This window comes from Bufo gargarizans, chromosome 6 (genome assembly GCF_014858855.1).
Source record: "Bufo gargarizans isolate SCDJY-AF-19 chromosome 6, ASM1485885v1, whole genome shotgun sequence".
Lineage (NCBI taxonomy): Eukaryota > Metazoa > Chordata > Amphibia > Anura > Bufonidae > Bufo > Bufo gargarizans.
Genome location: NC_058085.1, coordinates 66,364,959 through 66,380,825, shown reverse-complemented (window position 1 = coordinate 66,380,825; position 15,867 = coordinate 66,364,959). Strand labels below are relative to the sequence as shown.

General features: G+C 45.9%; 1 protein-coding gene across 5 annotated transcripts in view; it reads right to left on the bottom strand.

Moving 5' to 3' along the window:
- RHBDF2 (rhomboid 5 homolog 2) overlaps positions 1-15,867 on the bottom strand; it is a 78,667-nt gene that overhangs the window by 28,604 nt on the left and 34,196 nt on the right. For 2 of the 5 annotated variants that reach the window (XM_044296768.1, XM_044296770.1), the window contains 2 exons: positions 6,198-6,300; positions 1,265-1,380 (listed from right to left, as the gene is read on the bottom strand). In XM_044296768.1, coding sequence (XP_044152703.1) covers positions 1,265-1,378 — 114 coding nt within the window. In that variant the 5' untranslated portion in view covers positions 1,379-1,380; positions 6,198-6,300. Of the gene's footprint in view, positions 1-1,264; positions 1,381-6,197; positions 6,385-15,867 lie in introns of those variants that run through there. The other 3 variants (XM_044296769.1, XM_044296767.1, XM_044296772.1) reach the window with 3 other exon arrangements.

Here is a 15,867-nt window from a genome sequence, read left to right as displayed (position 1 = left end):
GACGTCACTGGATGTAAGATGTATGGGGTGCTGTATTTCTGTAGTGATGGGATCAGGGGCGTAACGATCGCGGTGCGTCCGCGACCGGGGGGTGGAGGCGGGGTATGGGTGTGGCTGGAGGCAGAACATGGGTGTGACTAGAGGCAGAACATGGGTGGGGTCTGAAAGGGGGCCCTTGATCTATTTTGCCCGGGGGCCCTGAGGGTTCTCAGTCTGCCCCTGCATCTGTCCATCATTGTCGCCTGTCTGTCAAACATTCTGTTGTCAGTCACCCATCCATCTGTCCTTGCATGTAATTAAAAATGTAGTATAGCTACTGAGTTATTCAATGAAACACATTTTTATAGTGCCACCTGCTGTTTGTCCTTTTTCATTATTTTTTGTCCATCTCTCTGAGCTGGTCGAACGTGCTCAGTTTAAAATCTTCAACTGCCAACAGCCATATGTTCGGTTAGAAGCTGTGGCGGTTACAGGGAGAGGGCTGCAGCAGAAAGGACACGCTTCCTGAGCTGCCAGGCGGAAGATAATCTAGCAGAGCAATTGAAGCAGTGAATGTGGAGATCTCTGGATCCATGTGAGGTACAGGGCTGGTTCTAGCTTTCTTAGGCTACTTTCACACTAGCGTTCGGCTGTCCGCTTGTGAGCTCCGTTTGAAGGGGCTCACAAGCGGACCCGAACGCTTCCGTCCAGCACTAATACATTCTGAGTGGACGCGGATCCGCTCAGAATGCATCAGTCTGGCGGCGTTCAGCCTCCGCTCCGCTCAGCAGGCGGACACCTGAACGCTGCTTGCAGCGTTCGGGTGTCCGCCTGCCCGTGCGGATCCGTCCAGACTTACAATGTAAGTCAATGGGGACGGATCCGTTTGAAGATGACACACTATGGCTCAATCTTCAAACGGATCCGTCCACCATTGACTTTCAATGTAAAAGTCTGGACGGATCCGCTCAGGCTACTTTCACACTTAGAAAATTTTATACAATATAATGCAGACGGATCCGTTCTGAACGCTAGCGTGAAAGTAGCCTTAGAAATCGTCATGTACTATATGATGTCTGATTTTCAGTTTCTACATCAATCATGGCATGGTCCCTTTCAGCCAAACTTCCTCGATTTTTCCACATGTCACTTCCTAAATGGCTCAGGTACTAGAATAAGTAATACATTTACTACGGTAAAATAATGGTTATCCCAGGCTTTTCATCCCCATCATTTAATATTTTTAACTTTGTATTCATCACCACGATCATCATCCGTTTTGTACCCGTAATTGCTTGGCTTCCCGCTCGGCTTCAGTAGGAGGGATGGTAATGGAGAGGTGAGGAGGTTTCCGGCTCTGCAGGCGCGAGCTGCTTCCGTTTTTATTGACGGATGCCATATCTGCAGAAAGAAAAAAAATAACATGGTAAAAAGACAAAAGCCTCAGTGGGCACTGCACAGTGCGTAATGTACAAAAGCAAGTGAAATGTATTATAATAAAAAGGGCATTAGATAATAGGCAAACAATTGTGCGATAAAACGGACCGGGCGCTGCAGACCATCAATCAAATGAACAAAATGCTGTTTTGTCCGGTGACCCGATCATATAAAATCAGCCCATCAACAATGAACCTGTACGGTAGTGAATGATCCAAGCAACGATCATTCATTATCATACAGAGGGACGATGGCTGCATGTAAATGCGGCTCACGCGGAAGGCTGGTTCCCAATCATTGCCCTATGTATTGGCCCATGTGAACGGACCTTCAAGGCTAGCCATACACAAAAGACAACTGTTGGTCCGACCACTACATGCATGGTGAACCGGGCGTACATGTGTTTCGAGTGCAGAGAAGGTAATAAGTTGCCCATGAACGATGCCAATAAGAAGCTCAGAAACAGGGTCCTTTTCTGCCGAGAGCACTTACAAAGAACGTCTCTGGCTCTGGAGGGCCAGTCCCTGGTCCATGCGCAAATTTAACACATCGCAAAGCTTCAGCCCTGATCATACGGCATTAAGTGGACTCCTGACTACACATAGAACAGACCAGTCACATAGGAAGGGGTTGGGGTTACACTTTATATTATAATACTGTAGGCTTTAGGAGTCAGCCAGAACATGTAGTCCATTTGGTTAGTGGTGTGCAATCACTCATACTGTTGAACAGACCATCACATTAAAATCACTGTAGGCTAAACTACCGCTATGTGTGAACATGCCCATGTGAAACCGTTGTCTTCCGTACTACAGGAAACAATGACGGAGGTGTCTTGCAGTCAATCATCTCCAGGGAAATCTGTGCCAAATCGTGCCGCCTTTGGTGTGGGTTTGCTTGTGGATTTCCCCGGCGATGATGCCTTGTCCCATGTGGCTGCTTCAGCCTGTGACTGGGCAAGCACCACGGGAAGCAAGTATTTGGTTTCGTTTTTTTATTTAAAGGGCTTGTCCCATCTGGGACATTGATGGCATATTCGATAGGAGCTGGTCCCATGCCTGGGACCCCCTACTATCTTCAGAATGGGACCCTAGAAGTGAGAGCAGCCACTCTCTGCTAAGTGATTTTCGGAAATAGCCAAATGCACTTACTCGACCACTTTTGGGTGAAAAAAATGTAGATTTATATATTTTTTTTAAAGTAAAATCTGTATAAAAAACTTATTATGCGGATCTAGTGCAGAAAACAGCCTTCCCACTGAGGTCAATGGGGGAATTTTTGCTTCAAATCTGCTACGGATCCGCGACAAACTGAGATGCTGCAGATTGTAAAATCCGCACCGCAAGTCAAATTTACGTCTGGAAATATTGCACAATGTGCCCGGGAGGTTTGGGAGGGCTCATTGACTTTTATGCTACTGTATTACTTTGCGCATTTGCAGCACAAAAATCTGGGCACCGTGTGCATGTATCCCCTAAGGATTACAGCGATGTGACGGAGAAGTGTATACACAGAGCTATGGAGTCTGTGTGCACAATACAGCGTTCTCCTGGGAGGAACAGATGGCTGAGTGTTGCACATACGAATCTGTGAGTGGGAGAAAATCAATCAATGGAGGACAAATTCACAAATGCAGAAGTGGAGAGGAGAATGGCGCGCTGAGAAATTGGGAAGAGTGTGGAAACAATGACGCCACTATTCCTTCACTACGTGTCTGTCGGGACTGTGAGGGTAAAGACCTCTCGGGAATAATTTATGATGCAAATCCACAGGGAGAAGAAGAGCAGAGGGTAAAAGGCGTGACACAGAGAAGGCACAAGTAACACATCGGGCATGACCTAACAGACCTGGAGGAGGTTGGTGGCTTATAATGCCCTTTCCTATTCAAAAGCTTAAAAGGGCATCTGTCAGCAGTTTTGTACCTATGACACTGGCTGACCTGTTACATGTGCACTTGGCAGCTGAAGGCATCTGTGTTGGTCCCATGTCCATATGTGCCTGTATTACTGAGAAAAATTATGCTTTAATATATACAAATGAGCCTCTAGAAGCAACGGGGGTGTTGCTGTTACACCTAGAGGTTCTGCCCTGTCTAACTGCAGCACCCTATGCACTTTGATAGGGGCATGCAAGATTTATCAAAGACCAGCGTTTTACACTAGTTTTTAAAATCTCCTGCTCTGCAGGAGGATGCGACTAATTTATGAAGAGGAGCAGGCCTCATAATAAATTAAGCACATACTCCGACTGTCTGTGTGCCAGAATGAAATCTACAGCAGTTCAGAGCTTCCATAGATTTCCATCTTCAGGCACAAATGAAGTAAAATGTTGGACACGCTTGTCCTTGCCAACCGTTCAGAAACTGGTGAAAACGTGACTAGCTACAAAATTTGGCACAAGTAGCATTTAAAAAGTTGCAAACACGAGGTTTGCGACCTTAAGCCAAAAAGAGGTGCAGGGAGATAAATCTCCCCCAAATCCACACCAAAAACTGCATCCATTAGTGCTCATGCACGCAAACATGTGCCGGCCAGGACTCGCAAATTGCGGTCCGCAATGCACGGGCGCCAACAGGACTCATCTGACACTCCGCAGCGCAATAAAGTAGTGCATGTACAGCAGAGAGATTCACAGCCAGGGAGAAAGAAAAAGCTCACCTTCTCCCTGGCTGTCACGCTCTCCGCTGTGATTGGACTGCGCTACAGCCAGGGAGAAGGACACGCCCATTGAGAAACTGGGCAGTCTCCTCCTCCCTGTACTGATGCTATTCATTAGCATACCAGGCGGGAAAACTGCAGGGGGGCACAGCGTGCGAACGGAGCGGCGCCCAGACCAACTAGTAGTAAGCAATATTACATCCCTGCACTATGCCCTATATAACCTGCTAGTTATTTCATAATGTCTGGAACAGGGGTGTTGCTAGGGTTTAAAAAGATCTGGGGCCCAAGCCCCAATGAATATGGCCCAGTTTTATAAGACTACTTTCACACTAGCGGTAGGCTTCTCCAGCAGAAAAACAGTGATATCGCTCCCATTAATAGAAGAACCCTCCTTTATTAATAATGCCCTCACAGAGCCCCCAGTAGAAATAAGCCCCCCTGTTGTTCTCCCAGTGGTAATAAAGTTCTCTACAGACCCCTCAGTATTAATAAGCCCCCCCCCCCCCATAGTGCTCTTAGTAGAAATAAGGCGGATCTATAAGTCCCTCCTATAGAGCCCCCAGTAGTAAGAACGCCTAATGTCCCCTGGATTTAAAATGCCCCTACAGTGCCTCCAGTATTTATATCGCCCCCTACTGTTATAATACTCTCCCCTGCAGTGCCCCCTTTAGTTAAATTCCTCCCTTTAGTGTCCTCACAAACTATAATTCCTCAGACCCTCCACCATACAGTCCTATGTAAATAACACTATTTCCCTCCCTCCGTCATAGAGTCCCATGTAAAATAACATCACTCCCTCCCCCAGCCACCATCACTATACAGTCCAATGTAAATAACATTACCCCCTCCCACAGCCGCCTTCAACATATAGTCCTATGTAAATAACATCACCCACTCCCACAGCCACCATCAATATACAGTCCCATGTAAATAACATCACCCTTGAACATTTAGTCCCATGATAACATCCCTCCCCTCAGCCCTAACATACAGTCCCAGTTAAATAACCACAAATCTCAGCATTGCTCTGCCTCTCCCTTCACTTACCTCTCCTCATGTAGCAGACATCACCACAGCTTCTTCTCCAGGACTTTTCCTTCTCACTGCTCAAGATCCTCCTCTCCTGCACTGGTCACATGATTGTGACATTGCAGGTCCTTCTCAACCCCTGCCTTCTGTACTGATCACATGACCCGTGATGTCATCACAGGTCCTTTAGATCTTGCAGTGCATTAGATTCAATTGTATTGCCGTCCTGAGGATGGCAATATAGTTGTATCTAGCAGGCAGGACATTCGGGCCTGGGACAAAACATCAGGGGCTCAGGCCCCGAATGTTTAAGCCTAGCAACGCCCCTGGTCTGGACCCATGAAAGGTCCTCTTTAACCAATGCACTGTAGCTCGGTCTACCATTAATAAAACTATACCTCTGTCAGGATTATCTGTCTTTCTCACAGCCAGAAAATTAACTTTGTTCAGTATGCTAATTAGGCTCAAAGTGCCCAGCGGGGCTTTATCAACGGTTTCAGGAGCACATGCCCACCTCCTCCAACAGCCTATACCTGCCTCTTCACTTGTGCCTAGTGCCTCCCATTGCACCTTCCAGCCAGCCCTTCCTCTGCGAAGTCTCCATCTTCATTCAACTCTGCCTGCCAGGTCAGCGTCAGTTTTCTGTTCTGCACTTGCGCAAGATTTCGGTCAGGCAGACTATGACCTGGCGGGAGAGCTGAATGAAGCTAGTGACATAGCATAGGAGGGGGCGGACTGGAAGGCACAAGCGGAGGTACTAGGAACAAATGAAGAAGCGGGTACGGGCTTGATTACATCCCGCTGGGCACTTTGAGCCTCATTAGCATACGGAACACAATTTATTTCCTCTGTTTTGGAAAGACAGACAACCCTGACAGTAGAAGTAGGTAACAGATTCCCTTTAGAAGAATTCAGTCATCCACAATGAGGTTTATTAATCTGTTCTGCAGATATTAAATATAATGCTCGGCTCTATAAGTAAAGACATCTTGTGGAACAGATGGCAGAACATAAAAACAATGATGGTGCCAGGTCCTATGTAGTAATTGATGTGCCGTGGGACTACGGAAGGACTGCAGAGGGTAGGGGTACCTGCTAGTCAGTGTGGCCCGGGATCATCTGGCTCTAGACCACGGGGCTTCTCATTGCACTGCAGTCCCGTCCAGAAATTTGGTTTGGCTCCGACGTCTCCACGCTGAAAGGAGGAAGGCGAAACTGTGAGTAATAACAGGAAGTTACATGCCGTCATACAAGATAAAACCCATACAGCAGCTCTAAGCAAGGGGCATGGCACTGAAAGGAGTAGGGCAATGTGGTTTAATGGAAGGTCGGTGGGGGGGAAATGACTAGATCACACATACATGGAATACCAAAACGCCCCCTCCACGAAGAGGAACAACACAGACTAGATATAGAACTGCACAGAGCCGCCCAAAATCCATCACAAAGTACAGTTCTTCTGATCAATGGTACCAGGGGACGGCGCGCTGTAATCTGTCAATACTTGGCAAAGCAAATACACAGCACTCCGCACAGAAGGAACGAGCCTGGGGCGCTCCAAGTGAAATTACAACCTCCTGTGTTTTTTTTTTTTAAAACGCATGAAAAAAATATAAAAAATACTAAGTAAAAATCCCCCCCCAAATCTGCATGTGGACAAGACCTCAGTCACCATTACAAGGTCTTCTGGAGATGACTTCTATAGCAGAGTGTTGTGGGAATGCTCTGTGGCCCAGAGCCCACCCATCACAGCCACCTACATAAGAGGTGGGTGTGCATTGCCCTATCACACAAATTCTATGGGAGTTATGGGTCTAGAGGAGACGAGAACATGTGGCTACCTCTATACTTCTTGTTGGCCGAGTATGGGGGAGTCGGCAAGACAGCCGTCACCTGAATACTCACTCGGCCATCAGCCCCACAAGGTCGCCTGCTTCTTACAATATTAAATTGTAGATATAATATCCCTTTAAAGGAGTATTCTGGGGCCATAATTAAAAAAAAAATGCAGGTCAACAAGAGCAAAAAACGGTGAATACTTCTCTTAATTCCCAGACTCTGCTCATCCGCTAGTTTGGCTCATGCTGCTCATTGCTTCCTCTTGGCGGGCTCAACACCCTGGAAATGACTAGGCCTGCCTCCTCAGCCAATCACTGGCCACAGAGAAGACCTGCCTCAGCCAGAGAATGGATGAGCGGACAAGAAAAACCGTTTCCAATGGGATGACCCCGAGAAGGGGAAGTGGAGAGGAGTGGGGACCGAAGCAGAGGAGGATCGATAAGGGAAGTATTCACGTTATTTTTGTTCTTTCTTACCTATTTTATGCAAGTTTACTGCATCGGAATACCCCTTTACCATTATTATTGGAGGGTTTTCTGCCTTCCAGAAGTAAAGGGGAGATTTAGGGTGCAATCATATGACGTATGTATTTTATGGTGCGCAGAAAAATGTGGATGACGTCAGCGTAGCATCCTTTTTTTTTGCCAACCCATTGTAAGGGCTCACAATCCGCAAAACACGGATACCAGCCGTGTGCTTTCTGCAGTACAGAAAGGGCCGGCCTCCAGTCCGTAATGCGCATGCCTCTTATTATTATGTCACATATTTGTGTAGGCTCCCCCTGCCCGATGTCTGGAAAAATGGTGAGGGCGTCAGAAAAGTCTAAGAAGCCACAAATCTGTTGCAGAAACGGCATTTGAGACAAAACTTGAAACTTTTCTGGCATAGAACCATAATAAACAAATCACTGTCGTTTGGAACGCTACATTTCTGTTAAAACTGTTACTTTATTAATCAGAAAAACAAAAGGGAAGGGGGACTAACCTATATTAAAAATTCTAGGACACCATCCATTCAGTATAGGGTCGATATGAGGACCTATGAGCCGCATACACGGTAAATGCAACTGCGGGTGGGGTCACTAGAAATGCCGCAGGCTAGTGCTATACTGCAAGTGAAAGCAGAGGGCCATGCTAATTGATTCCACAGAAGTAAGCACTATGGCGCGGTCAGAGTGCTCTGAATCACTGCCAGCTCATGGATCCCTCGACTAAAGTTATGGATAGACTAATCCAGTGATAAACATCTACCTGCAGAGGGCTGAGAGCCGCAGACCTCGTACTTACAGCTGCAGCCTCTGTAATGGAGGCTTAGCAGCTTTGAATATTTATCCTGTTAACCACAGATACACGCTCCTGACGAGCCTTATGGCGAAACGCGTCGAGTGTGGTGTGGGGATGAATTAATGTTCATATGTATCTGCTTTGCGCTCACACTGCAGTTGAGGTCTGCGGCTCTCAGCCCTCTGCAGGTAGATGAGCAACAGCAATCCAGATCTGTCTGTTTCACCCAGCTTAGCTTAGATCCAGTGATTCGTGTCTGCAGGGCCGATTCTTAGACATCCGTTTCACATGAACGGATGGATTCAATTGAGATCGGCTTCTGCAGGCAGATGTTTATCACTGGATTAGTCTATCCATAACTTTAGTCGAGGGATCCATGAGCTGGCAGTGATTCAGAGCACTCTGACCGCGCCATAGTGCTTACTTCTGTGGAATCAATTAGCACGGCCCCATGGCCCTCTGCTTTCACTTGCAGTATAGCACTAGCCTGCGGCATTTCTAGTGACCCCATCCCGCAGTTGCATTTACCGTGTATGCGGCTCATAGGTCCTCATATCGACCCTATACTGAATGGATGGTGTCCTAGAATTTTTAATATAGGTTAGTCCCCCTTCCCTTTTGTTTTTCTGATTAATAAAGTAACAGTTTTAACAGAAATGTAGCGTTCCAAACGACAGTGATTTGATTTTGACAGGTGGAACGTATACCATATATTAGTTATACCAGTGAAATTTTCTTTATATATTGCTTGAGAGTAATGGCAGGCTTTTTGGCGGCAGGTATTTGCAGTGATAAATGGGATGAGGAAGCTAGAGTGGTTTTTTCTGAGGCAGATCTACCCCCAACCAACCGTGCATTAAGTATCACTGGTTCATTTAAATTACTCACCAAAATTTATAAAGACCAAGTCAGAGGGTGGTGGGAAATTCAAACCCTGGAAACCTATATTCAACATCAAATAGTCCCCAGGGGTATGCGGATTCCCTTCCTTCCGTCCAACAGAATTCAGTCCCCAGAGTTCCGTAAGAAGTGGGAAAAAGAGGCCGTTGAGAGCTCCCTCAGACTTATGGCATTGTTGCTGGAGGAGGAAAAGGCCCTGCACACTAAAAACACCACATTGTTGCAGGAGCAAATTGCAGAAGTGAGCAAATTCTCCAGTAACTCTGAATTTACGCGTAAGGAGGTCTTTTTGCAACAGACGGTGGAACGGTTTACGGCCCAGCTTAAAGAACGTAAGCACTCTCAATTTTTGAGAGATAAAGCTGATTTTAAAGAAGGGCGCATTCTCGATTTCGCGACTAAAACTGCAAGGACCCTTGAGGTTGAGACAGAACCCTCATCCTCTGAGGGGGAAACTGAAGTGGAAGGTACCTCCTACCAGAATAGCCAATACCCCATCTTCCAACCCTCTAATAAGGGACCTAGAGGAAGGGGAGGCAGAGGTAGGAACCCCAGATCACGGGGAGGTTTTTTAGGGAACCAAACTACGAGGTCCTACAGTCTCAGAAACAGCAAGAACCAATAGTACACCATCACAGAATGGGTGCAGCTGATTATGAGACTGGAAACCCTCTAGGAAAAAACAGGTCCAGGGACAAGTTACAAATCATTAACTTGTCTGATAGGTCACTTACGGAGGTAGAACTGGAACTACTTAGCAAGGGCCTATCATTTGTTCCCACCTGTTCCTTTAGCTCCTTCGAATGGGTCAAGGATTTGACCTTATTCGTGAGGAAACTCAAATGGAAAAAATTCTTTGCTACACATAATCAACAACAGTGCAATGAATTGGGTGTGGACATAAATGACCTGCCGGATATCCAACTACTGGCATCCCTTATGGAGGAAGGGAGTAGGGAGATTGGTGAGGGTCCATTTACGGACCTCAAATTGTCCTCTACTAAAAACCCGCCCCTTAGTGATGGCACACCACCTGACATTTTTCTCAAGGTCGTCACAGACCAACTGAGAAAGCTAGACACATTGAAGGGGACTGAGTCCAATCTCCGGAAAAGGGAGATTGAGGCCCTAATTTCACTGGAACGCGACAACTCCCTTGTCATTAAACCATCGGACAAGGGAGGGAATATTGTCGTTATGAACTGTGAGCAATATAAGATCATGTGTCTGAACATTCTCAGTGATAAATCATGTTATCGTGTGCTGGAATCAAATCCTACTGAGATGTTCAGGAGGCAATTGAAGGACCTCTTGGACACAGCACACGATCATGCCCTTATCAGTAGATCCGAATTTGAGTTTTTGTTTCCCAAACATCCCCAGATCCCTTGTTTCTATGGGTTACCCAAGGTGCACAAGGGACTTACCCCTTAAAGGGACGTCCCTATTGTGTCAGGGACTGGGAGTTTGACACATCCAATCAGTACATACGTGGATAGGATTTTACGACCATTTGCGGTGTCCCTATCCTCGTATGTACGTGATTCTATGGATGTAATCAAAAAATTGGAAGGAATACATCTCGGTGAGAACGTTATGCTGGCCAGCCTGGATGTTGAGGCCTTGTACAGCTCCATACCCCATGATAGGGGGTGTGGAGTTGTGGCCTCTTTCCTTAGTCAACGTGGCACCCATTGTTGGCAGCATAACGAATTTATCCTTGAACTAATGAAATTTATCCTTGAGCACAACTGTTTTATCCTTTGATCATCGCATGTACCACCAGCTCAGGGGAGTGGCGATGGGGAGCCCCTGTGCCCCGACCTTCGCCAATCTCTACCTGGGCTGGTGGGAACGTGAAGTTGTGTTCGCGGATAATCAGAGATGGGCTGACCACATTAATTTGTGGTTACGCTTCATCGATGATGTATTGATTTTATGGTCTGGGAGTGTTGAGGACTTCAATCGGTTTGTTTCAGACCTGAACATAAACACTATGGGATTATTTTTACATCAGAGATCCAGGAATCTCAAATCAACTTTCTGGATTTAACCATCTTCAGGGACAGGATGGGCAATATTGGCACACGGCTGTTCCGCAAGGAGACTGCAACAAACAGCCTCCTTAGTTGGGACAGCTTGCCACCCCCTGCCCCTGAAGAGGGGAATTCCAAAAGGGCAATACCTTCGGGTAAGGCGTAACTGCTCCAGTATGTCGGATTTCAGAACGGCATCCAGTGATCTACGAACCAGATTTAGGAGTAGGGGGTACCCACAACATGTACTAACTAAAGCGTACCAGCATTCACTGGCACAAAACCGGGATGCCCTCCTTACCCCTAGGTCGGGATCGGCTGGAATGGACCAGTTGCGCATCATAGCCACATATGATGAAGCACACAACACAGTGCGTGACTTGCTGACGACCTACTGGGGTATTCTTAAATCAGACCCAGATATTGGGGATATGATAGGCGATGTACCTCTAATCACGTACAGACGTGGACGTAGTTTGAGAGATCGCCTGGTGCACAGCTTTTTTCAGGGCCCGACTACATCCACATGGCTGAGTACCAACCTCAAAGGGACCTTCCGCTGTGGCAGCTGCGTGGCTTGCCCTGCAATCCAGACTGGCGCTACATTTATCTGTAGCGTCACTGAACAGAGATTTACTATCAGATCATTTGTCAATTGCAAAACAAGAGGCCTGGTATATTTGGCCACTTGTGTTTGCGGAAAGCAATATGTGGGTAAAACCACAAGAGAATTCCGTAGAAGAATAGCAGAACATCTAAATGACATCCGCAAAGGGGCGGATACCCCGATTGCTAGACACATATCGACCATGCACAACGGTGATGTGGATGTCATCAAATTTCAGGCTGTGGAGGTGGTCAGAAGAGCGCCAAGAGGAGGCGACTTTGATAGGCGGTTATTGCAAAAAGAGACACAGTGGATTTACCGCCTATGTGCGCTCCAGCCCCAGGGACTAAATGAGTATAATTCCTTTGTGTGTTTTCTCTAGATCCCTGGAGCTGAGGTGCAACGGGGGAACATTAGGGGTGATGACTATACTGCCCACGATCCGTGTGTCTCAGCGGCATGGACTACTAATGACTCTATGTCATTAGATCACCTAGGCAATTGAGGGGGCTAGGAGATACCAGGGGTGTGATAGTGTAATTATTGGTTGTGGATTACTTATACCACATTATACCATACACTGCCCCTTTAAATCAGCCTGATCACAGTATTGCCGTCTAGTAAAAATGCTGCTGGGTCCTTCCTGACCCTCCTGTATTGTCTCCACCACCACCGATTGATGTCCTCAACTAATTAAATAAAATAAAAAATAATTAAATAAAATACAATGTAGTTCATACCACTTCATGATCCCTGTCCCGATCGGAGCTATACAAACGTTGCCAGGGTAGTAAGTCGCCGTATATATTTACTCTAACTTTAATGTAGAATGTTATTACATTCATCTGGGCCGGTCTCATCGAGGGGGCGGCACAATGGGGGCGGGATGGATGATGCGGCGATGCCGCGCCTCCTGCGTCCTCATTGGCCGTTCTGCAGGCGGGGCTCAGTTGAGGGGAGGAGGACTCTCCTCATATTCTGTGCACCTGAGCGGCCGCGTTCGGCCACCTCGTACTTACAGCTGCAGCCTCTGTAATGGAGGCTCAGCAGCTTTGAATATTTATCCTGCGAACCACAGATACACGCTCCTGACGAGCCTTATGGCGAAACGCGTTGAGTGTGGTGTGGGGATGAATCAATGTTCATTTGTATCTGCTTTGCGCTCACACTGCAGTTGAGGTCTGCGGTTCTCAGCCCTCTGCAGTTAGATGAGCAACAGCAATCCAGATCTGCCTGTTTCACCCAGCTTAGCTTAGATCCAGTGATTCGTGTCTGCAGGGCCGATTCTTAGACATCCGTTTCACATGAACGGATGGATTCAATTGAGATCGGCTTCTGCAGGCAGATGTTTATCACTGGATTAGTCTATCCATAACTTTAGTCGAGGGATCCATGAGCTGGTAGGATCAGCACACTGACCGCACCTTAGTGCTTACTTCTGTGGAATCAATTAGCACGGCCCCATGGCCCTCTGCTTTCACTTGCAGTATAGCACTAGCCTGCGGCATTTCTAGTGACCCCATCCGCAGCTGCATTTACCGTGTATGCGGCTTATAGGTCCTCATATCGACCCTACACTGAATGGATGGTGTCCTAGAATTTTTAATATAGGTTAGTCCCCCTTCCCTTTTGTTTTTCTGATTAATAAAGTAACAGTTTTAACAGAAATGTAGCGTTCCAAACGACAGTGATTTGATTTTGACAGGTGGAACGTATACCATATATTAGTTATACCAGTGAAAGAACCATAATAAATCTTTCCCATTGTGTGCTACATTATTTCTTCATAAACCAAGTTAATCTGCATTTGAAATATTATGTTTTTCAAGCCCAGGAGAACTGTCACTTTTATTTTTTGCACAGGGCTATAACGTTCTTTGTTGACTGCCATTTTTGCTGCATTTTTTTTTATTTTTTTATGTAACCAGTGCAGGGTTTGCTTTAATTAGAATATTTCACTCTTATAATTTGACAAAGTAAATATATATAAAAAAAAAAAAAAAAATTTACACTTAAGGTTATTTTAGGGTAAATTATAAGATTAGCAGAAAAATTTACTTTTCATTTCTGTTAGGCCTCATGCACACGACCGTTGTGTGCATCCGTGGCCATTGTGCCGTTTTCAGTTTTTTTTTCGCGGACCCATCGACTTTCAATGGGTCCGTAGAAAAATCGGAAAATGCACCGTTTTGCAGCCGCATCCGTGATCCGTGTTTCCTGTCCGTCAAAAAAATAAAAAAACCCTGTCCTATTTTTTTCACAGCCAACGGTTCACAGACCCATTCAAGTCAATGGGTTCGTGAAAAATTACGGATGCACACAAGATTAACATCCGTGTCTGTGAAACGTGTCAGTTTTTTCCTATTATTTCAAAGGCAAACTTGACTTAGATTTTTTTTTTTTCAATTTTTCAGGTCCTTGGATCCTCCAAAAATCAAGGAAGACCCACGGAAGAAAAAACGGACACGGATCACGGAACAACCTACACCGTTTTTGCGGACCTCAAAAAAAAACTAAAACGTTTGTGTGCATGAGGCCTTAGTCATCACCTACTGTTGATTTTGATATACTACATGTCCGGTTGGGGGTAGCCTTACATCTGTACTTCTTTTCTTTAGTTTACTTTTTACTTCATTTTTAATCTATTATGTGTTTTTTTTTACACTATACGTTTTTCACTATAACTTGCACACTTACAAACATTTAAAACGCCAAAATTGGAACATTTTATCCCTGCCCCTGAAATATTTTTATTTTATGCATTTTATATAGCACTACTATATTCCGCAGCGCTTTACAGACATTATCATCCAACTGTCCCCAATGGGGCTCACAATCTAAGGTCCCTATCAGTAGGTCTTTGGAGTCCCCACTTCTGTGTAGGGCTTAAAGGGAACCTGTCACCGGGATTTTGTGTATAGAGCTGAGGACATGGGTTGCTAGATGGCCGCTAGCACATCCACAATACCCAGTCCCCATAGCTCTGTGTGCTTTTATTGTGGAAAAAACACGATTTGATACATATGCAAATTAACCTGAGATGAGTCCTGTATGTGAGATGATTCAGGGACAGGACTCCTCTCAGGTTAATTTGCATATGTATCAAATCGTTTTTTTTCCCCCCCACAATAAAAGCACACAGAGCTATGGGGACTGGTTATTGTGGATGTGCTAGCGGCCATCTAGCAACCAATGTCCTCAGCTCTATACCCTAAATTCCGGTGACAGGTTCCCTTTAAATAAATCCCAGGCTTTTTTGTGGTCCGGTTCACGGGATTGTACTTCTAAAACGCTGTCTGTCAGGCAGCCCCAGTTACAGGGGAAATCAGCTATACTAGGTGACTACCGTCACTGCTAGGGCTGTGCTGCGTCAGGTGACTAATCATGTGACCAGTGAAATGAAAGGCGCTCTGTACAGTGGGTATTGGCTCGCCAAGCGCTAAAATTGAAGATTTGTAAATATTTCTTATGATTTCCAAGAATTTTCCCCTTCCACAATATGCATAGCCGACTGCAGACATATCTAAACGAAGTGTCTACTCATCATCTGATTCTGAGGATAACACTACAATGCCCAGCATGCCTAGCAGCTGGTCCAGCAAATGGGTGGACTAATGTACAAAAAAATCTTCTCTCCCCATCTTTTAGAAATTCAACAGAAATCAGGGACACATCCATGTTCTCAGGAGAAGGATTCCTGAATGGGACTTACAGTAAAAGGAATCCTGAAGTATACAACTTAGGCCCCTTTCACACGGGCGAGAATTGCGCGCGGGTGCAATGCGTGAGGTGAATGCATTGCACCCGCACTGAATCCGGACCCATTCACTTCAATGGGGCTGTTCAGATGAGCGGTGATTTTCACGCATCACTTGTGCGTTGCGTGAAAAATCACAGGATGTTCTATATTCTGCGTTTTTAACGCAACGCAGGCCCCATAGAAATTAATGGGGCTGAATGAAAATCGCAAGCAAGTACGGATGCGGTGCGATTTTCACGCATGATTGCTAGGAGATGATAGGGATGAGCAACCCCGGACCCCATTAAAGTCTATTCACTGCATTATTTTCCCTTATAACATAGTTAAGTAGCATTCT